The following is a 24,290-nucleotide window of genomic DNA, read 5'->3' as shown; positions in this document are numbered from 1 at the left end:
ATAAACATACTGTCATGCAAATGCTCAGCAGATCAAAAATTTTACGGAACCCAAGTTCCGGTCGAATATAATTTTTATTATGTTAACTCGGCGCCATGGTGTTGGTCTGCGAATTTTGTTTTTGTAAGTTGCATTTTTCATATAAACGTCGCAGCCGTTCACGTAATTTGTGTGTGATCAACTCAGGGTTGTCGGGGATGTCTTAACCTGTTCTTTAAGAAACTTTATTTATACTGCTCTTTGCCCGAAGACAAATCCCACAGTGAAAACGAGACAAGACAAGGCGCAACGAGAACATCGACCAAATCAAGAACAATGATCAGACCGACGACAAGGAGATAACGCTAGTCGATGTTATTTTTTTTAAAGTTGCAACTCGGAATAGTTTGGAAAACCCAATTTATTTGTCAAATATTTCGATCTCAAATCGAGATTATCATCAGTGGCTGTAACAATAATTCTATCATGACACAAAATGACAACAATAGCAAAAAATTAAAAAAACTAATCACCTCATTGTGACTCCACAAGCTCCACAAAGGAAATTCTACGAGTAAAAACTTTCTCGATCGTCAAAATAAATTTCCAACTCTAGTCGATGTTAAGCCATATATATGAAATAGAAGTTGAAATGTTTAAGTGCCAATTTGTTTGAATATCAACTACCAAGATTGATTGGTTTCATGGTGGTGATCAGCCTGATGCAGATGAATTACGGCCCAAGTCCAAATTTGGAATAACATCACGTGTCAATGGTAACTTTGCAAGATTTTCGAATTTACTTGTGTCCATTCACGTTGAAAGCACTTTAAAACCAAAACGGACTTAAAGCTGGCAAAGTGCGATAAAACCATACCGTCAGCACAATATGAATGACTCGGACCCACGTAAATGGTGATAGTCGATTCATTTCGGTCAGTTTCGAAATCACCTCGGGATTGTATGAAATCAATCGCAGCAAACTATTGTCTCTATCTGGCCCAAATGCAATCTGTAGTATGTACATTTTTTTAAGCTTTAGTAATGCGTACTTAATGTAGTAAATCATGAGTGATAGTTCCCTTGACGTACAGTCAAGGGTCTTTTACAGCTGAAATCCGTCCGTCTGTCCCACTCCGGGTGTCTAACTAATACAATGTAAATATATGAATTTTAAAACCAGTAAGTCCTTATTCGGCTCAATAGTACATGTGATTACCTTTTCTAGTGACACCCCACACGACCCAGTACGACTCGTGTAACTGGATAAATTAATGTACGAAAAGTGCACGTTTTCGGATTTTGATAACCTTTCACCAGCCACACAAGCTTCGAAGAATTTTTTTGAAAGTGGTTTTGGCTTCTAGAGTCAAATAAAGTCCACTGGAAAATGCGTCCGATTTCAGTAGGCTGTTTTTCAAAATAATCCCTCTTAAATATCGGTCGTAGTGTCACCCGTTGTTGCAAATCGTCGATTGATTTCTTGGAAATCATTTTGTTGAATCTAAAGGCGGATACACATTACCATCTAGGGTCAGTTGAGAATACAATATTTCGAAATATTTAACGAAAGAAAGAAAATCGTATTCTCATTTCATGCGAAATATGCAGAATCGCAAAATTCTAAATATTCAGTATTTTGTCGATTCTAATGTCAATTTTTTTCATTTATTCGGCTTCGGTATCTTGTGCGCCATATATTATACACATCGTTCAATATCGTCGTATTTTTTGGTGCAAAATTGTTGGGAATACGACGAAAGTAAAGCCTAATGTGTATCCGCCTTAACTATTCACGCCGTAAGTATGCCTAAAATTTGAATTTTAAGTGAACGATTCGATGAAAAAGTGAACCGAAAAGTACATTTCAACGCTTCCTTGTATGAAAATGACGCTACGTTAGAAAGACCTCCGCACTTTCCTTTTTGAATATCGACCGCACTTACGGCGTGAATTTTTCTGAACTCTTTCATACATTAGTATAAATCAGCGTTACCTTGCACACCAAACCTTCGCTGTGAAAATCTCAAAAATCTGCTTTATTGTCACACATATAATCTACCTTACCTCTTGTCTTTTTCTCTTTTATTTACAGGTGGCGTTTGCATCAACAATATAATCGTCATTTGCTACAGTAAATTCTTGATCGCATTTTTGTTACGGGAAAACTTATTAAAAACATTGAAATTTAAGGGAAATTGTTGAGAAAAATATGGAATTCTAAAGCTTTTCAATTGTATTTTATGTGAATCGGTGAGTTTCAAGTGGAATAATTGGATTTACAGACGAAATTTATTGATGAAAATTTAGGGTGTCATATATGAGCTCTGCTCAAGATGGTCGTTGACGTTTTTGTGTAACATACTTTTTTTTGCATAATAATAATTCCTTCAGCGGTTTATTGTGTCAAAATTTGTGTAAAAAATTTTGTGACCCTCTCTGCACCGTCAAATCATTCAAACGACGGTTTATGATCCGACTGAGCATTTGTTTAATAGAAAAACGATTTGTTCCATCCACTTTTTTCGGTCGACCTATTGCGCCAACTAAAACAACAAAGTTCAACATAAACAGTAGTCACCGCGAGAATTTTTTTTCTTTTCGATTATTACGGAAAGTTGATTCTCTGGCAAATGTTTTGTTTCGGAAATTGCATTGTATTCAAATTTTCGTAAAATAATTTTGTTGTTTTGCGATGTGAATATGATGCTTTCGTTTCAGTATATTTCATTCGTTTGACTTTCTCGAAATGGAAACTTGATCTCAATGATCAATTTCGTCTGCTAACGGCAAAATTGTTGTCATAAACTGGGCACTGTTAATGACGTCTTGTATAGCAAAAATGTATGTTAGATGTAACGATTTAAGTGATTTTGTAGCAATCACTTGTTGAAAATACGTAAATCGAATAAATCGAATTCTTTTGAACATGTTTTCTGTGGAGGATGGTTTTGTTTCAAGGCCACAGGAATTGTCAAATTTCATCCTTAGAGACATAACCCCATCGATGTAAAATCGCGTATTGGTTATGTCGCTGTGGATGAATTTGCTACTTCTTTTGTTCAAAGTATTTATATGCAAAATCTTTTACTTCATTTGTCTTAACATACGTTTTGCTGTATAACATCGCGTTAAATGGAGGTCATCGTTTATTCGTATAGTTGCTACCGATAGCTGCTGATGTTAAGCCATTTTTGCAATGTCAGACATTAATTAATTAATTCCTTATGTGTCGTCGTCGTCGTCGATAGCAGTTGACTAACGTTTTTCTTTTTATTTTCAGAAATTGTCAAACGATCCAGTCCATCGTATAGTGAATCGTCATTGTTTATTAAATTACAAAACAATTCGCGTACCTTAATCGCACTTGTATCTGTGTCTGTGAATTAAATTTTGTCAAATAATTTTGCCGTTATGTTAAGTGCTTTGCTGTGTGAGACCAAGAATTAAAAGAAGTTCAATGTAGTTGCACCAATCTTCAGCAAAGGAAACAAGTCAAAATTTAATCGGTGTTTTTGTTGTGTTTGCGTAACTGGTAATAAAAACAAAACCGTTCGCAATGGCATATCATAAACCACAAAACATAGACGACTTTGTGCTGTTAATGGCCAAAGCAGATATGCGAGTGAAGGCCCAATTGGCCGAAGATCTTGTTGCTTATCTGAGTGATATGGAAAATTCAATTGTGTCAAATGATTTGGGATTACTGGTGGATAACTTGATGCCATGGTTGATTGGAAGTCATTTTAAGGTGAGATGTGTGACAATTTTTGGTTATCTTTTGTATTAGTAAACGCTGTTTTCATAAGAGAAAAGAGCTTTCGACCCACAGACGTTTGCTGTTTGATAGCAAATCTCACACTTCGTTGTTTATTACCATCCTCATTAAAAGACCGTTGTCAATATCTGATCATTAGCTTAACCGTTTATTAAAGGTTAACTGAATAACAGAGTTTGGTTGGAATTTCAGTTTTGTCGAGGTGTTCAATTAACAGAAACACGTACAGGAACGGAGAGTAGAAAGTCCAATTTTCTCTACCGTTGACTCGATGACAAAGATTTTTTTATCAAACATCATCAACGATACTTTAAACAAAGGAAGTAACAGATTAAATGATTTCACAAGCCGTTTCTGAAAGGTCAAATTTCTCTCTATTTTTAAACTTTCCAACGTTCAAATAAATCAAAGCAAACTCTGCTGATATCAATACGTACATTGCAAGATCATTCGCAGAATCATCAAAAATATCTTCGACCAACCACTAAGAATTGTTCTAAAAATAGTAGGAATCGGTGTAGAGTAAACCTCGGTTTCGGTTAGCTGAGTAATTGTATTTTTAGACCTGTACGAAGTACTGGGGTCTTATAGGTTTACGCATACGTTTGTAACACGTCGAATTGGACTCCCTGAGTAAGGGGAAACCTATTGTGGTTGTCTAGAGATGCCAAATCCGCGAAAAAAAATGTCCGTCTGTCTGTCCGTCTGTCTGTCTGTCTGTCTGCACGATAACTTGAGTAAAACGCATCCGATTTTGAAAATTCTTTTTTTTCCCGTTTGGTAATGTCAAAAGACAGGCTAAGCTCGAAGATGAGTGATTTTGGATCGACCCCTCCCGAGCTGTGGCCCAATAAGTGCTTTACGGTTTTTCGAAGATATCTCCGGACATTTAAACGTTAAACTTGTAAGTGATACGTCAAATAAAAGGTATTTACAATACCGATCGACAAAAAAAAAGTTTATGGAAATCGGATGACCGACTCGTGAGTTAGACCCCTTGGTGTGGAACAGGCACAGGGCGGCAAGCAGTTTTTGCTTGTAGGTCGGCCACATTTGAACATATTTCGTCTGTTTTAGCTTTATTAGATAGGTATTGACCGTACCAATCAGGGAAATTTTTTTTTATGAAATTATGTTCTCCGGAGCGTGAGCTAGGTCTCTTGGAGTGAGCTCTTATCTGGCTACTCGGAAGTACAGTGAACGTGGTGTATTTTGACAATATCTCGAGTAAATTTTGACCGAATTTCATGAATTTTTTTTTGTTTGGAAGGTATTAACGAATGTAAAGCGTCGGTACTATTTCCGGTCTCCTAACAAAATGGCTGCCGGCGGCCATATTGGATTTTATTAAAAGTGATATAAAGTGGGAAAAATGATACTTAGAGAGTTTCTGTTAACATGGAAATAATGTGTTAAGTGTGAGGGGTTTCAGGGATTCCATATATGGACATCTATATATACCTATATACAGCTATATTGAGCTATATACAGGCATATAGAGCTATATAATAGCATATTCCTCTGTGAAATGTTTATTTACAGTGAAATATAGGTAAATATAGCGGTATATAGCTGTTTAAATAGGAATTTATGAAATTTGACTTCGTACGGGGCTGTCTATATTGCCTCCGGCAATTTAGTTGTATATGATAACAAGGCAAAGAGTGGATAATGTAAGTGATTTTAAAGGGAGAATAGTTTTTCAGCAGAGAAGAAAATGAAGTAAGAGAAATGAAGAGTTTCACAATAAAGGCTTTTGATACGAATAGGTGTTTCGTACGGGTCGGCGTTAGCTATGTTTACAAGTGCATTGGGTGTCCATTACCTTCTCTGAACTGAATTGTTTTCGTAAGTTATTATTGAACCCTTGCTGTGAAATCTGCGTCAAACATTTACTGGAACACTGGTGCATTTTCCCGAAGCATACTGATGGGAACCAACCTTTATTTTACAGTTTTTGTAAATCATTTAAACGCGTCAATGAACTTTAATTCAAAGGTGGGTTTTTGGTATACGTAACGTCTGCACTCTAAGGTGATAGGCGTGCACAACTTCAAATGTTAATTGGATTTTCTTTAATTGTTCTAAGAAAAATCTGTATAATTGACCCGATAGTATCCTTTAACTCCCAGCTTGAATTAATATTGATAAGAATGAAGAGATGGCAGAGGCGCCGACTTCTTTTTTCGTATAGTGTTGCCCAAAAAAGTCGCTTTTTTGTATGATCGAAAATTGATGTTTTATTAATTAATGCTTTTGTAAAATTTAATTATCGATAAACAGCCGTGTCCTGGGCACTTTTGAACATTGGGCGAAACTTCTTTATAAGATCCATAAGCTTTGTAAAGAATAAAAGATAATTGCGAGCGTAGCGAGCGATTTTTTTCTTAATTGTGCTGCCAGTGTAAATTCGGATGAAGATAAAGTCCGTTTCAATACGGTCCCTCAAAAACTTTGCTGACGCTCTTGTTTCATAAACATTCACACTTGAATACATATACTCACACACACATTCAAATTTGTCATGTAATGACTCACTTACTTTCCTAATGTTGTAACATACTCTTACAAAACTAGAACAGCGATAAAAAGATGTTAGTCGAGTTATCGTGTGGAACCGAAGGATTTCTTTTAAATTATGTAGAATTCCGAGAAAGTAGTGAAGCTAACGTTGGAATTGTTCTTAAAGTGAAATGCCACGCAGCGAGAATTTTTGACTTACATGCTCGTTTTCTTCTACAGTTTAAATCATTTTTGATGTAAAAATGATATTTATTGTGTCGTCGAGTCATAGTGTTGCTCAGCCTCGACTAATTTGGTCATAGTGTTGCCCGAGCCTCGCGGCAAGACCGTAGTCGGCGCCTCTGAGAGATGGAGCGATGTGTGTTGCCTGCATTAATATTTGAAGTATCTGCACAAGCTTTTAACTATGTCCAGGGCTCACTGCAGCTCAATTTTATTTTCTAAATCATTACTGTTTTGCACACGTAAAAGTCCCACTTTTATATAATAAGCTGTTCTTCTTCTTTGTTTCTCTGATTACTTTTATTACTGTAATACGAAATAGAAGGAATCAGAGAAACAAAGAGGAAAAGCATCTAATAGCTGTGATACGAAAGTGGGTTTTTTATCCGAGGACAAAGCAGTATTAGGTAATAAATTTATTGGATAGCTCAGTCACGTTTTGTTCATTTTACTACATTATCATCATCTGACTTTTTACTCCTCTCCTCGAGGCAGCTTAGAGAGTCTACAAATTATCGCCATCGAATTCGGTTTGGTGCGAGCGCCTTCACTTCCGTCCATTCAAATAATATACTATAAATAAGAACAAATTAACTCTCATTTCATTCGTCGGTAACCGATGATTAGCCACTATTTAGTTAGTATTGATTTTATCCATTTTTAAGGCGGTTTAATCCGCAAAACTGTTTAGTCGACGATTCGGTGTCGGTGGTCATTTGTGCTATTATGCATAGAAACGAATGCTATGACTGAAGCCATAATTTGACTAAATTAAATTAAAATTTTAAAGAAGTTATAGCAAATTGCGGCGACCAGCCCAATATTAAGAGCTGTAACAACTGTAACAGTACACCATAAAAATGTAGGTTTCATGGAAATTTCAATGTTGTGCTATTGCCAACGTACCAAGGTCATATCTGGACACAGTTTCACTAATAATATTTGTTTTTTCGTAGCTGTGTATATTAGCAATGATGTAGAAATATGTCATTTTTATTACGTACATACTTGCCGGCGCTATATTAAGCCAAAAAATATTGATCGAAAACAAAATACAAATGTTGTACGATTGCCAAGATTATATTGATTGTGTCCGTTATGAACGATTCGTTTTGTTGTGCAATAGTTTCTCTGATTGTGGAAGAGTTTGGAGATAAGATTTTTATAGAAACGATGACATCAGGTTCTGATCTAAACTTCAGATCTGTGTGCGCCCTGCAAGCAATTTGTTGTCGTTTTTAGAGTAATTTAAAAACAATCTCACCCGGTCGTTTGTTCCTTTCCAGAAATTTCAAAAATATACGAAAACTGTGTCCTCAAAAACGACCTCTGTCAACAGGTCAATTTTGGATCTTGAAAAATAATTTCGATTGTTAAGGTCATGTCTATACTACCGTAAAGACCATATATGTGAGCCTAAATCTGAAACGCGTAAACTTCAGGTTCAATATTGAAGTTCAAGTTGAAGTCTACCAATTTACAGTTCTCGTCTCTTTACTGTAGCGGAGTATGTATGTAACGGAAACCCACTACCAGCCATGCCATTTCAACAAAATATCGGAGCCCTTCACAAGACAATTGACTTCATTTTCCAAAATATAAAAATCGACCAGTTTTTTCTGGAAAACAAAGCTTATCCACTAAGCAATGGAATTTCTACAGAGTGTTCCCAAACTTTTAGAGCAATTGCTCAATATATATTTTGTATACATACTATGTGTGAACTTGAACCACAACTGAATATTTATACAAGCGATACAAACGCACAACTTCATTATATAACCAATCAACAAAATTTGCATTTTTTAATTTACTTTTAATATAGCGTCTAACACGTCCTAAGTTTACCTAAACTTAGCATAAATTGAGCATATTATCTATTACACACAACCGATCAGAAGACCATGTGTGTGACATCAGAATCAATGTGCTCTTGCCATTACACACGTAATTTTGATTCGCTATTATAAATTCATTAAAGCTAAATATGAATAAGCGATTGTGGGTATGTGGGTGCTGGCTGGTAGATATATATTTACGAATTTTTATTCCCGCAAGAAATGCATGGGTTGAGACTAATTTTCGTATTTTTTTTTACCTTTGTAACATTCCACGTAAAATAAATCACTTAGCATTGTTCACCTAACAGTCGGAGATGCAGTTTCTCGATTAAATGAGAAAAGAAAAAAATTCATTTAATTTTCATTGTTCTTCGTCGTTGTCTGTCTCAACATGAATTTCAATTTCGAATTCGGTTAACAGCTATAGTCGTCTGTTACTATAGACAACGACGACAAAAGCTAAGCGACGAGCTCTGGAAGTTATTGTTGTGTACGGGAAAATAGTAAGAATGTTTAAAGCCAAAGAAGCAACGCTCGAATGAGGTATGGTTTACCTGACATTTAATAGCTGTCTTCACCTGAACGACCTTCTACTTCCACGATCAAATTTGACCTGAAGCCTGCTTACAGCGATCAGATGTTCATCGGGAGGCTTATACTGATTTCATCCAGTCACTTGAAAAATTTCTACGAATTTTGAATGAATCAAGGTGCATATGTCAGCTCCGACGGTCGGTCAGGTCGATCAGATCAAATTGTTCTCCCAAAATTTTGACCTCTCTTGACCTCATCCGAGTTCCAAGTTTTAGCTAGGTTTTCCATGCGATACTTTCAACAGAAGATGAAATTGATTGAATGAACATATCTCGACTTTTCGTTTGTGAATGGTCAAATAGTCGGCTAAGCAACAGGTATAAAAAACTGCTTTTATTTACCAATGATTCGGTTGCTGGTTTTTCGCTTTGCCCAAATCGGTAGGACGAGAATAATACATTCTGAGATTATCTATAATACAAATTTAGTGTTCTACGTGGAGACTTGAGAGTTGCATCTGAAGAACGGATTTTTTTTTTGTTTATTTTGGAAGTTTTTTTTTTGGTAAAATAACTCGTTGAACCATAAAGACCGTGGAAGATTTTTTTTTTCACATTACTCTGTCAAGGCGTATTGCCTAATCATTACTGCTGCAGTAAGGTAGTGATATCATTTTGTTCTTTCGGCCTTTGATATTATCATAACACGCCGTGTCGTGAAGAATGTGTAAAAATGTAATTGAACGATTGTGTTTGTTTAGGTACGACTTCTTTTTCACATATGCTACTCGTTTATCATAAGCAATTTGGCTGATCAGTTTTTTTTTTGTTGAATCTATTATACGATGACTTCATAATATCGTTGTCGATCGTTAAACGTTTAACGTGTGTCACTTAAACAAATTGAAAAAAAAAATATATTTGAAATCAATGAAATGTTGTGTGTTGTGATGAAGCAAGTGCCAATTATTCCGCTAAATCGCAGCAAAGTTTCCTGCAAAAGGCAAAATTTCAGCAAAATGTTTCTTCGACCTTGTGCTCCATTAATTCAAAATTACGTAGTTCTAAGAATCAATCAAGTTTGCTAATGAGCTGCTCGCCTGGCTGCTCATATGGTATTCAATCCTCTGCATTTTTATTCTTTATCAACATTAAGTCTATTACTTCTTTTGAGGGATTCTTTTGAAAAACAGCCTACCGAAATCGGACGCATTTACTAGCGGAATTTTTTATATGTACCTAGAAAGAACCTCGACCCTAGGCGCCAAAACCACTTTCAAAAATATTCTTCGAGGCTTGTGTGGCTGGTGAAATGTGATCAAAAACCGAAAACTTGCACTTTTCTTACCAAAATTTCTCCAGTTACACGAGCCGTACAGGGTCGTGTGGGGTGTCATTAGAAAGGTAATCACATGTACTATTGAGCCGAATAGGGACTTATTGGGTTTAAAATTCATCGATACTGAAATATGGGCACTTAAATATTTCAATTTCTATTTCATCGTAGATGCATCGAAACCCCATAAATCCCTATTTGGCCCAAAAGCACATAAAATTACCTTTCTAATGACACCCCACACGACCATGTTCGTTTTGTGTACCTCAAGAAATTTCAGTAAGAACAGTGTAAGTCTTCGGTTGAAAACTTCAACTGCACCTATTTCAGTGTCGATGAATTTTAAGCCCAATAAGACCCTATTTGGCCCAAAAGCACATAAAATTACCTTTCAAATGATACCCCACACCACCATGTACGGCTCGTGTAACTGGAGAAATTTCTGTAGAGTACGTCTTCCATTAAAACCTTCAACTGCACATATTTTAGTGTGGATGAATTTTAAAACCAATAAGTCCCTATTCGGCTCAATAGTACATGTGATTACCTTTCTAATGACACCCCACACGACCCTGTACGGCTCGTGTAACTGGAAAATTTTTTGTAAGAAAAGTGCATGTATTCGGTTTTTGATCACTAGCCACACAAGCTTCGAAGAATATTTTTGAAAGTGGTTTTGGCTTCTAGGGTCGAGGTCCTTTCTAGGTACATATAAAAAGTTCCGCTAGTAAATGCGCTTGATTTCGGTAGGCTGTTTTTCAAAAGAATCCCTCTTCTTTAAAGTATCGCATAGTATTAGATAGCAGGCAACTTTCCGAAAGCTGGAGTCGTTGACTCATAAATGTTATAGCCTTCAATATCACATCGAATTCGATACTTTTCATCGTAATGAAATAGAATAATAAAGTCGTCGAATTTCCCAGCACGTAAATGAAAAGAGCAAATCCAATCAATCGAAATTTTGCCATTTTTCGTCATAAGACATTTTATTTCCTATAAATTGTGTTCATCATTACTTTATCTCATATGCCTGGACGTGGACGTATTACTGATGTCTGATGCCCTACTCTGGTAACCTAAATTGCTATTCGAAAACAAACTGGGAATTGATGTTTTATTTGTTGGCAGTTGGCGCATTGCTTTCAATCGATTACTTCCAGTTATGAGACCAAAAAAAATGACAAATTCAAATGTTGAATCTAAATTCTTGGCTTACTTTTTCAATGAACGTCTAGGTTAAATATATTTTGATGACTTTACCTGTCAACAAATGGCACGATATTATAATCATTTGAACTGTTTCTTTTGTTTTTTTAAACAATTATATGATGTTTCATACAAAATCTTGTACTTCACTTGCTGTAACATACATCTTACTACAGAAAACAGTTCTAGCTAGAGCTTATCGTTGAAGCTAAGTAAGAGATGAATTCAATTTTTGATTCTTTTCTGGTTTTCTGCTGCCAATACAAACGCATCGTACAATGTAAAACTCACCTACGAAATTTTTGAGGCACGGCAATAATTCGCTTAAATCATAAAATGTCAACGGTAGTCGTTTCAATCAGTGTTGCATGAATAAAGTTCTAATTTATGAAAATATTCATTGGATAGCTATACATATCGCAATGTCGCGTTTAGTGTCTTCGTCTATTCTATTCGACTCTGTTTATCGTCTTCTTCATTTTAGTCGTATAACTTGCCTGTAAACACAAATTACGTCTTTGTTGTTCAAAGAGGAAGGGAAATAGATTGACGAATTTTCCGACATAGTTCAATCGACGTTTTTGTTCTTGGTTTTGTTATTGTTATAATGTTGAAAGGTTGAAGCAAGGTTGGAAAGCATTTTTTCATATTTACCAGCCAAAATATTTCTTTCGTTTCTGCTCCAATGCTGAGTCATCAAAGAACTGCATAGACATAATGAAAGGTCACGGTTGTGAATAATGTTAGAAAGAAACTGCGATATCTGATTGTTTCGCTTAACTAATCTTCATTTTCAATCTATCCAAATTATCCTAATCTGCGTTCCAGAAAATCGTTTGAATATAAGTTAAAGCAATTATCCACTTGACAAATGATCTTTTTTACGTAAAATTTGTATGAACCAAGGCCATAGTTAAACTTTCATTCAATTTTCCATACAAAAATTAGAATATTAAATTCGACTGGATTACATTAATGAACAGTTGCGAATTAGGCATTTCTTATGTGTAAAATAAGTGCCTCGAATCGAGGTTTCTTTTTCTGCGCGTTCCAACTTTGCACTACAATTTCTCATTCTCATCCTCAAATATTTTCTTCACACAGATTGCACAGCGAGCCCTCGAAGCTTTCACAGAACTAATTGGTAGACTTGGTCAAGACTTTAGCGCATACACACCAACCGTTTTACCGCAAGTGGTCGATCGGTTAGGTGACAGCCGTGAGACTGTACGAGAAAAAGCACAACTTCTGCTCTTCAAATTGATGGAAAGTCGTGTGCTGTTGCCACAACAACTGTTGGACAAATTAATTTATTGCTTCAAACACAAAAATTCCAAAATACGAGAAGAATTCCTCCAAACTATCGTCAGCACGTTGAATGAGTAAGCAAAGAGTTTTTTCATCAGATTCGCCGGATGAAATGGATTCAATTAATTTGAAATTCATTTTAGATACGGCACACAATCGCTGTCAGTGAAAGCCTATATTCAGCCAATAGTTTCACTACTTGGAGATCCAACGTCTACTGTTCGTGATGCTGCAATTCAAACTCTAGTAGAGATTTACAAACATGTTGGTACGTTAGTCACTGTTGTCGATTTATGGTTTGCCGTGAATTCTAACAATTTTATTTGCCCGTTCAGGTGATAAGCTTCGCATAGACTTAAGGAAAAAGGATATTCATCCAACAAAAATGGCGGCATTGGAACACAAATTCGACGAAGTTCGTCAAGACGGCCTTTTACTACCATCAGCCCTGAGAAGCGCCATGGAACCGGATGAAACAGACACACCTTCTGCGGCGAAGCCCAGAATAATGAAACGCACACCAGCAACACTCCCGTGCCCTAAAAAGTTGACTCTAGACATTGCCACTCCCGGTGATGCTGGTGCAGTGACATGGGAAGTATTTGAGGCTTCGTTTGAAGTGGTGCCGCAATTAACGATCTTTAGTCCGAAAGATATTGAAGACAATCTGAAAGCCATGAACGTTATTATCGGTAACAAGAATATGGACTGGGAGAAACGGGTCGACGCATTGCGTAAAATTCGGTCGTTGTTGATTATGGATCAGGCTATATTCAGTACATACTTCAAAGATCTGTCGATCGCTTTTCTGGACATTTTGAAAGAGCTTCGGTCGCAAGTGATTCGCGAGGCATGCATAACGATAGCATTTATGAGCAAGACGCTCAAATCAAAACTGGACGGTTTCTGCGTTTACATTGTTCAAGAATTGATAAATCTGGTACCCAATTCGGTGAAGGTCATCGCATCCGCTGGTTCCATTGCGCTGAAATTCGTCATCAAATACACTCACGCACCGAAACTCATACCGATTATCACACAGAATCTCATCCAATCAAAGTCAAAAGATATTCGCTCAAATTTGTGTGAAATTCTCGGTTTATTGTTCGACGATTGGGCGCCGCGTTCGATGGAGAAATATTTGCCAAATTTGAAGGAAAGTCTTATCAAAGGGATTGCCGATGCGGATTCCGATGCCAGGAAATACAGCAGAAGGTAACATTTGTCGCACGATAACCATTCGAAGCGAAAACTGAATTCAACTTTTTATCGCAGAAATTTCTGGAGTTTCAAACGTCATTTTCCGGATGCTGGCGACCAAATCTATTCGAACTTGGATCCGTCCGTGCAACGGGCATTGGACCGTGAACGGGACACCGCAACAAACGGTACAGGTGGTTCAATGAGTGCTAGTCTACGTGGCAGTAATTCAAGTCTTAACTCAATGCCTGGTAGTGTTATAAGTACGTGTGGCTGTCTGGTATACATTGCATGAATTTAATTTCTTCTACTCTAGACATCAGAGGTTTTAGCAAATTGTTTTTCGTTTGCTGACTACGCTAACTCTCAGATCGCTTAAGAATTTGATTTTTTTTTTCAGCCTACAAAACTTAGAGCTTTGTTTGATAGCACAACAGAACAGTAGACTTGAAAGCGATTTCTCGTTTATTTGTGCATATGTAGCGCTTGTTGCAGCTTTTTCAGTTTCGGTTCTCTGTATAACCAACATTGGACTCAGAATGTCTTTTTCATTACAATAAGAAGTGACTTAATTGCCTGAAAAGTTTCGGAACACCCAGCGATTCTGCTGCTGACGAATCTGCTGCTGGTTCGGTTCATAAGCTGAGTGTGTTCTCGCACTACACAATTTCATTTCAAAAGATGTCTGTCCAACAATCAATAAAATTTGCTCTCTTCAAAACCTATAGAAATTCTCGTAGCTCATTTGTTTTCGATTTAATTTTGTGTACTAAATTTCTGTGTGTAATTTATAGAACGTCGTTTGTCATCTGGTTTACGGAGTCCAGCTACTGCCAATCCATCAGGTAAAAAATGAGTCTGACACTACCAGCACTCTTGAACTATTTAAATGAACAGTTCGATTTTGTGGTTCAATATCCGATCCGATTGACTCATTGACAAATTATTCATCGGAATTCCTAATTCTTTCAAAATTACAATACAAAGATTCAACGCGTCATCGGATTCGAACCCCATAATCGCTGATTGATGTAGTCCCATAAGTATTTAAAACCAAGAGAAGCTTTTGATCCATCACCCTGTACATCCACACCACCTGCACTTCAGAAACTTCCTACAATTTCTTTCAAGCACATTCTACGCATCTAATTTTTCAAACAACCGTTCCATTTTCCCTCCCTCAATATCCGCATTATTGTAAAGGTACACCGACCGTAAGTTCTATTTGTGAAAGTCCTGTCCAAAATAACACAATTGTCTTTGACTGGTGTGTATGTCGAAGGGGATCGTTCATGTAATACGTAAGAGTGATGAAAAGGTGAAAGGTAGTAGGACCGTATACAACAATACCAAAACCACCTTACGTAATAAATGGACGGTCCTGATCATTTAACATCTAAGCAAACTGTTTTTTCGAAAAATTATTCGTGATCGTTTCTGGCTTGAATGTCATTTGTTATGTGTGCGTCCGTTTCTGGCTTGTTCGCCTTTAATATACAAAACGATTTTATGTTTGTTTGTGCTAACATTTAATTCGGAATGGATCATCGATACACAGCGTCGACAAGTACGGAAAATTTATTAATGACTGGAAAATTGCAACGGGCACCGTCATTGCCTCGAACATATAATCGGAATCGGAGTGGAATTCCCGTTGCTAATCGAGAACCGCCAGTTCGAGGTTGTTCATGATGTTCAGAAACATTTTTTTTTTGTTCAATTTTCGTTTGCGTTCACCGGAGAGTCGTTACTGCTGGCTGGCTTTGCTAATGTTCTCATTTTCTTTCCAATAGCTGGTTTTCGCAGTATATCCGCAGTCGACACAGCAGCTGTTCAACGAGCGAGAGCACGAGCGCAGTACTCGAATATGGCTAGGATGAAGGTTACAGCCGGTACAGCTTCGTTACGTAAGTTGAATTTTTTAGTTTTATCTTTTCAAGCCGGTTCTTTGTGTCACAATATTCGATCGCGTATTAACTGAACCAGTCTATGTAACACACGACGACACGACTATGTCCCCGATCAATATTTCTTCATCAAGACTGATACCTAGCATTCCTCTCGTAAAGCAATCATTGCCGCGCATAATAATGAGCGGGTGTTCACGTCCACAGTCCACACATCCAATAAAATCACTAGAAATAAACTTTAAATTTACTTGTTTCTCCAAATGCATTCAATCCACTTTAGAGGGACAAATGGCCCAACAAGGTACACGAAATTGTTGCTACTTTGTCTACAAGACCTGAAAACTTTGCAGTTCTTCCTTTCTTAGACTAATTTACTAATCTCTTCCGTACAGCTCGAGCGAAGAAACTTGTAAACAATGTTGCAACGCCGCAACAAGCTTCGCCAGAACACCGATCTGTTTCCCGGCGCACTTCTGGTGTGTCACAGTCACAACGTAAGTATTTCAGAGAAAAGAAAACCCGGAAGTGGTGGTCCTATTAAAACTTTGATTAAATTCCATGCAGCTGCATCGCGAAGCACATCACCGTCGTCTCGGTCACAGTACAGCACCTATTCTGGCTATCGACAAACTGGTACTATTCCCAAGAAATCTTCTGGCATTCCACGATCCGTATCAAACTCACGCGAAACGAGTCCAACTCGGTACTGAAACTCAGTGAAATTGTGGTTGAGTTATCAGTGATAATTATGTTGTGTCTCTTCCAGGACGCCAATGGGTTCCATTAAACGTTTGCCGTATCAGACAAGTAGTCCTCGTAGAGATCGTCCACCGATCAATCCAACTCGACCGGTTCTGGCGCAGAAAATTCTTCAAGCTAGTCGTGAGGCAGAAAATGCACTGGCCGATGCTCTGGTAAATTTGATATTCTGTTCGATTCCGAATGTTTAACATCAATTCGATTGATCGTTTTCCCACAGTCACCCGATGATTTTGATCCGTCGTCGGAAATGGGCCGCCTGAATTTGAATCGAAAAGTATCTCGCGATGAATCGGATGAAAGTGAAGCGTCGTCAGTGTGTTCGGAAAGGAGTTTTGATTCGTACAGACGGAATGATGTGAGTGCTTTTCTGTCCCAGTTTTACCGAGGGTAACGGAATCGATTTGATGTTTTTTCGTTTGTGCCATTCAGTCTGGGTCGTGGAATGGATCAAGAAATAAGCTGGACAGTCAAAGGTTGATCGAAGACATCGACACGATAATTGTGTATTGCTCATCCACGCATTGGGGTGAACGAAAAGATGGACTCACCAGCTTGACTACTTATTTGTCGGACGGAAACATATTGACACCGGACCAGTTGCAGGTTTGTTGTTTGCATTGATAGCTCGATAATGAGAAGAGACTTTACATGAATTGAATTCTACGCAGACCGTTTTGGATTTGTTTCGGAAAATGTTCATGGACAGTCACACCAAGGTCTACGCCCTATTTCTGGACAGCGTCAATGAACTGATTCTGTCTCACTCGAATGACCTACACGATTGGCTGTTCATTTTACTCACACGGCTATTCAATAAGTTGGGCACAGAGCTGTTGGGCTCGATGCATGGCAAAATTTGGAAGACGCTGCAACTGGTGCACGAATATTTTCCGCCGGATTTGCAAATGCACGCTTCATTCAGGTATTGGTGTTGGACTACATTGCTCGTCGCGTCATTTTGAAACCGAATCTGTTCACTTAGAATAATCTGCGATGCGGCCCAGACTCCATCAACGAAAACGAAGATTGCACAGCTAAAGTTTCTGACGGATTTGGCGACCACCTATTGCACAGCCACCGAATTTCCCACTCAATCACCAGCTGACAAAGCAATAACGAAAATCGTACAAATGGCCGTTGATCAGAAAAGTTTGGAATTGCGGAACCAGGCACGATCCTGCATCATTTCATTGTATAATTGCAGCACACCGAATGTATGCGTTCATCAATGGCCTTTCGTTATATTCGAGCGATTAATTTTCGTTTAATTTTCCATTCCATAGATGACCGCGTTCCTGTCTGGTATGCCGAAAAACTTCCAGGATACAGCCAAAACGATCATCCAACAGCATTTACGTCGAAGCACGTCGGGTAAGTGATGTTGCAAATAGTTTGTAAGACCTCTGTCCTCTTGCTTCATTGTTCTTGTTGGTAATCTTAACCTTTCAGAAACGGACGCGATTTAGTCTTATAAATCTGCTACTTGCTTTGGTTACCTCTATCATCCCCACCATTTATGAAAAGAAATCTTTTACTTCATTTGGTTGAACATTCATTTTGCTATTTAAGATAACATGAGCGGAGGCTCATTTTTGGCAGATCCGTTTCTAAAAGGTTAAGAGAGAAGCTGGTGGTTAATAGTCTCGAATTTTATGCTTTGTGTTACACGATCGAATTCATTATTTCCCTCTATATCGGCCATCCGAACTGTAAACTTGCTTGGCTAAACTAGAGCCCCCCAAAAAACTTAGATTTATTCGCTTTTTATAGGTAATAATAGTCCATCATCACCATTAACGTCGCAAAGTCCAAAACTATTGCTTAGTCCGAATCAAGGACCCTTAAGTCTACAAAATTATTCTAGTGAGTATTTCCATTGCTAAAACTGTGCACAAAATTGTGGTGGCATTCGATCGACCATACGATAACCAATCATCATTTACGCAGGTCAAAGATCTCGTCAATCTTCCGTTGAAAGTCAACCGATGAACACCGAGGAGGTGTACCGAAATTTGCGTAAGACAACGGCTGAAATTCAGAACTATAGTTTCGAGACGAAATTGGATCGGGACTCGAACAGTAAAGATTCGGGCATTAGTCAAATGTGTGATCAGCAAGCCGATCATCTGTCATTGGTAACGGGACTGAATGGTCACATGTTGATGAAAAAGGATGACTCGTGTAACGGCTCAAAGTCACAATCGGCAACCACAACGGAATCGAATACGCCGGAGAATACAGTTCGCTTAGATACCATTGATGCTAATCATAAGACCCTAACTAGTCAGAAGTATGTGGCCAATTTTGTGGTTTCGCAAACCGGTGAATTAATATTTGATGGTACGGACACGTCGACATAAGATTTAATGAGGGAAGTGGCCGAACTAACAAATCGTTTTTTCACGCAGGTGATCTGGAAGAGAGTGAAATTGTCAAAACGGCAACTATGCTATCGTTGGACTCGCCTACAGACGCGACACTGCAAGTATTAAATAACCTGGGTGATTGTATTAGGCACGGTAACTGTGAATTGCCGATCAAACACTTTAAGTAAGTCACCGACCGCCGGTCAAATGATTTCCTATCGTCAACGAAATTCATTGCAACTTCCGTTACAGAGCAATAATGAAGGCGTTACTCATATTGGTCGATTCGCCGCAACATGAAATTGTGATCGCCGTTATCAAGGTGTTGGCCAAAATCATGCGTAGCGAACCGATGAAGCTCACGTGGCTGAACTTTTTAGAATTGTTGTTGTTAAAAATCATCGACTGTTACAAAATGAGCAAAGAAGTGAGTGCCGTTTCGATCCCGGTTTCCGGATTTGCAAGACTAACGACACCCCTTTTAGACTTCCAGAGAAATTGACTTCATTCTGCCGCGCATAGCGAACCATCTCCCATTCGAACCCACATTCAACATTCTGTATTCCATCATCGGCACCGGTGAATATCCGACCAATCTCTGTGCAATCAAATTGTTAACCGAATTGGTTGATGCGAAGGGAACTGGAATTACCGATAAGCAATTGGATTCAATTATGTCGGTCCTTGCATTGGTATGTGTGACATGATGGCATCGCCATTTTCCGATTGGCAATGAAACATTTTCTCTTTCCTTTGCAGCGGACGGATGAGAATCAATCAATGGTGAGGAAGGCAGCCGTATTCTGTATCGTTCGGCTGTATGTTCGGCTTGGAGAAGAACGTGTTAGACCAAAATTTTCGCTTTTGAATTCGAGCAAAATCAGGTAAGGAAAAGTTTGATGTCTTCCTTCGTTGGGCCGAGAACGATGCCAAATATTTGGCAGTGCAGCAGTACTTATTACGTAGTTGAGCACGCTGCTGTGGATTCCACTCTAGTTTTAAATCATTTTCTTTCAAGCGAAAACATCGATCGAATGTGCATGTAGGATCGAGGATCGATTTTCTTCGACCATTTTTTATCGAATTTCAGGGAGATTTGAGAATTGATTTTCTTCACAGAATTTTCAAAAGGATTTCCAAAGGTTTTTCTAGAATGACAAAGTAAGTTCTACAGTCAGAGGCGGGGAAATTTTAGCTTGAATTTGCTTCAGCTGTTTTTCAGCTGATCCACACAAACAATCAAAACTGTTTTAGTTTGTACGGTTTTACCATGCGCTTGCGTGTAGCTTAAACCGTATAAACAGTTTCGATTGTATGTGTGGATCATCTGAAAAATAGCTAAGGCAAATTCAAGCTAAAATTTCCCCGCCTCTGACTGTATGTTCAACCAAATCTCGCGTTGGTTCCTAGTGTCATGATTTAGTTTTTTGCAGCTTTTTGCAGCTCTTCTGACCTTTGATAGATTCGATTTAGAAATAGAGAACCAGTGTAGTGAGTAAAGTCTAATGTGAGTCGAAGCCGAGGACAATAGATCTTCATCTCGATTTTATTTACGTGCTAGCGACTGCCACACTCAATCGCAATCTCAACCGCTGATACGACAATCGCCAAATTTTATTTTTCATTAATTTCAGACTGCTCGACGTTTACATTGCGAAGTACCAACAACAATCGCTGAAACAGTCGTCATGATCAAAATCAAATGCCAAGTGATTACTGGCTAAGGGGAGGAAATTTGCCAATAAATTGAGGAAAATAAGCAAAACCATTGGCGTTATTCCAGAATAAATTCAAAGAAAAAAAAAAAACAAAAAAAAATCCAAAAAAAATGAACAACAAAAGTTACTAGATCTAAGAATTAATTGCTAAAAAGTTTAGTTCTCTTGTTCCCCGTCTAATTTCGATGATTTTCTTTCTTCTTCCTTCCTTCATTTGCGTTTTAAAATTTGAAATTTCGATAAATTAGAAGATTTTGATTGTTTTTTAACATCACAAAACGGTGAACCGATCCAAGCAATTTTCATTCATTCAATTCACGCATCAACTTATCTATGGATCGCATCACTGTGATACTATGGGACGGTAATTTTTCTTTTTTCGTTTTTAATTAATTTTCTTTCAATTTTTTTTTTTATTATTTGTATGTCAAATGTGAGATCGTCAGCGGATGTCTCAATGTTTAGGAGTGAAAAATTTTATAATTTCAATTTATCAAAATGTAATTTACTGGTTCCAGCGATTTAATAAAGCATCACTTCGTTGAACACAAATTCTATTGCCCTGTCGTCTTTTGTCTGCCCTGGACCAAGTCCGAGCTTCGCATTAATCACATTTGTCATCGATAACGACGCAGGGAATAAGTGATAAGATCCGCCTAGTGTTGTATTATATGGCGAAATATGTGTTAAACAACTGAAAGATTGTGCATCAAGCGCAACGCGATACTTTGAACAAAGGAAGTAGCAGATTTAATTTGGTTACGATAAGGTTGCCGCTCCTAAAATGTTAAAAAAGTAAGGAAAATCCTTTTCCGATTTTATTTTCACTCGAGTTATAAATTGACGGAGAACAGATGCGGCTCTTCGCAAGTTTTTCATGCAGAAGTGGTGTGCATTGTGAGTTTTACGTGTTCAACTGTAGTGACAAATCGTGACGATTCACACCGTAAGTGCGCCTTCTATTTTAGAACATACCGCAAAGCAAGTCATTTTAACGCTCAGCGTTATTTCGAGCAACTGTCAGTTGAAAATATTTAAATTTTTGGCGCACTTATGGCGTCAATTCGTTTAATTTAACTTGCCAGTGATTACACAAGTGATTTGTTACGCCTACGCGTACACTATTCCTTTTATGAAATTCTCATAGTGATGGTGGTACTTCCAAGTGAATCCATCAACGGAAACGATGCAAACATTCCGTTTGCACTTAACACGTCGCTCGAATTCTAAAAAAGTTTTTCATTTACATTATCGTCCATTGATAGACTATCCTTTTTCGACAAGAGAGCCGCGTTAATTTCAATTGCTTATCTATCCCAGTCCATGCCACTCTTTTAAGATTTGCATTTTGAGTTAATTGACCGTGGTGTTTCTACCAGACCAGACAGTGGTAGCAATTTTCACATGATGTGCATTAAACATCGATCCATTAGTTCATAATGATTTTGCTTTAATTTTGTGTTATTCTGCGATCATTCACACCGCCAAACAAAGCGAATAGAAAATTATTTTTTAACATTTTTGATACCGAGTTGGTGTAGACAAAATTATTAGAGTGAAAAAAAGAAGATTTAAATAAACAAACAAAAAATTCAAGATTCAAGAAAGAGAGAACAATATTCACAGCCGAAGCTATCTAATAGTTTCGAGGAGCAAAAGAAGAAAATTTAAGTTTAATGAAATTAAATGAAAATTATTTATGGAAAAGCTAACAAAAAGGAAATCATTAATCGCCAGGTCGTAATGCAAGCAAATTAAAAACAAAAACAAAAAAAAATAAATTTTCCGCAATTTTGTGATTTACTAATCCTCTTTTGATATTAAATTTTAAGTTAGTTGCTAAGGTGTCTCAATTGATACGTAAATTTTATGCGAAAACTTTTTATTTTGTTGTTGCTGTTGTTGTTGTTTGAATATTTCGATATTCGGGCAATGAAAATGTTTCGACCACAAAACACGCTTAAAGCCACAATTTATACTTATTGTATCGAATGAATGTATAAAGCTTATATATCAATGTTGTCGTTGGAAGTGTTTTCCCTTTGTTTTTTGTATAAAATAGAAAAAAAAAGTAAAATCAAATTCCAGATTTGCAAAGATCTTCAGCTGACCTGTTTGATAAAGAACTTTTCGTATGCAGCAGCGCTAAGTTTTGCCAATTCCTATGCTATTGTTACAGTTTCTCTAAGAAACTCCGTTACGTTTATCTGACAGTGAATTTTCTGTAGATCCGAACAATACAAATTTGAGGATTTTCTTTCTTTCGACTAAATCGTCTATCGTCAATCCTGCGTAAATTACCAGGGCGCCAATTCTCGTGAATTTAAGAATTCGTAATTTAAAAAGTTGTCACCTTAGAAGTTACGAATCGTATGGATACCAATGGACCAGTCTAAACTTTAAGATTGTTGAAATTGTTAAATCCACAAAAAATTGCCGATTCTCAAAATATTCGTAACTGTCTTTGGAATAATTCGCAACTTGACAGTTCTTGTTGGATTTTATACTCTTTATGAGAATAGACACCCAGGGCGCCGATTCTCGAAACAGTTGCATGCATAAAATCCCATAAGAACTGTCATAATATGAACGCTACGAGAATCTACGCCCAGGGTGGTCTTTTACGACCAGTTAGAAGTTATTCTTATTGAAAAATGACGTGAGTTCAATGAGAATGAACGTTGATTTTCAGCTATTTCATGTTATGTTGAAATTATAGAAAATACTGTCTGAATAGAATCCGTATAATGTTGGCACGAGTACACGAGTAAAAAGCATACTCATCACACCCTTCATCCAGGCCCGGATAGTTGAAAAGCGCCTATGTTGTTCCTCAATTAAAATAGCAAATGATCTCAACTTAGTGTGGTCTTCTACAGAAAAATATTTGCTAAAACTATTTAATGAAGTACAAGATTTTGTGACAAATATAAGGCAATACGTCGTGAGAGAATGATGTAATTTACTCTACGCTTGCCGCTTGCCGAATGGCTAAAGACGAAACGTGAAAATCAAAAGATTTAACTGTTGTAATGATTGTGCGCATGTGTGATTGCTTTGCATTAAATTACACAAACGAGGCATAGTGTTAGTTATGTGTAATGTTGAAGATCCATGTAAAAGACATGATGAGAACACTGATCCGGATGGAAGAAATATTTTTGTAGTTTTTTTTTTTTTTTGAAACGGATGGCAATGAGAAGCGTAGAAACAAAGAAAATAAAAATGAAAATTTATTCAAACAACTGAAATTAATGTTGGTTTTTTATTTTAAAAACAAAAAAAGAACGTTCAGAATGTAGATATTAAAAATCATTACACATTTTACTGTAAATAATTTTTCGAATTATTTTTCTTTCGTACTAATAATAATTTAACAAAAAAAAAACTGAAACATTATGTTGACGCAGGAGGATGAAAATTTTTAAGAAGTTGCATTAAAGAACTACCTATAACTACTAAGGCATTTAATTAAACAAAATTATTTTATATTAAGAAGAAAGTAGAGCTTTTCGAATTGATTTATCTCTGCTTAGTATAAATATTATCCGTACAAAAAGCCATACGAAAAAGAAAACTAAATCCAGTGAAAACTATAAAACGTTAAC

The 24,290-nt window shown here is 37.2% G+C and overlaps 1 protein-coding gene across 12 annotated transcripts; it reads left to right on the top strand.

Moving 5' to 3' along the window:
- The first annotated feature begins 2,082 nt into the window (after positions 1 to 2,082).
- Positions 2,083 to 22,400, top strand: LOC119073991 (CLIP-associating protein). 12 transcript variants are annotated; one of them, XM_037179909.1, is made up of 25 exons: positions 2,083 to 2,232; positions 3,263 to 3,730; positions 12,523 to 12,800; positions 12,870 to 12,994; positions 13,062 to 13,941; positions 14,002 to 14,120; positions 14,721 to 14,771; positions 15,485 to 15,607; positions 15,720 to 15,833; positions 16,117 to 16,137; positions 16,229 to 16,330; positions 16,401 to 16,539; positions 16,603 to 16,750; positions 16,816 to 16,953; positions 17,028 to 17,201; positions 17,267 to 17,520; positions 17,581 to 17,812; positions 17,882 to 17,969; positions 18,369 to 18,461; positions 18,546 to 18,938; positions 19,007 to 19,148; positions 19,217 to 19,391; positions 19,450 to 19,656; positions 19,724 to 19,848; positions 20,599 to 22,400. In XM_037179909.1, the coding sequence occupies exons 2-25, from the start codon at positions 3,539 to 3,541 to the stop codon at positions 20,654 to 20,656; spliced, it is 4,371 nt and encodes a 1,456-aa protein (XP_037035804.1). In that variant the 5' UTR covers positions 2,083 to 2,232; positions 3,263 to 3,538; the 3' UTR covers positions 20,657 to 22,400. The 12 variants fall into 12 exon arrangements, with proteins under 12 accessions (XP_037035804.1, XP_037035802.1, XP_037035809.1 ...); XM_037179907.1 differs by having other exon boundaries at positions 14,002 to 14,189; XM_037179914.1 differs by lacking the exon at positions 15,485 to 15,607.
- The last annotated feature ends 1,890 nt before the right edge of the window (positions 22,401 to 24,290 follow it).

Source organism: Bradysia coprophila, unplaced genomic scaffold (assembly GCF_014529535.1).
Source record: "Bradysia coprophila strain Holo2 unplaced genomic scaffold, BU_Bcop_v1 contig_138, whole genome shotgun sequence".
In the NCBI taxonomy this organism is placed as follows: domain Eukaryota; kingdom Metazoa; phylum Arthropoda; class Insecta; order Diptera; family Sciaridae; genus Bradysia; species Bradysia coprophila.
The sequence above is the reverse complement of the archived record's forward strand: the minus strand, read 5'-3'. Positions and strand labels throughout refer to the sequence as shown.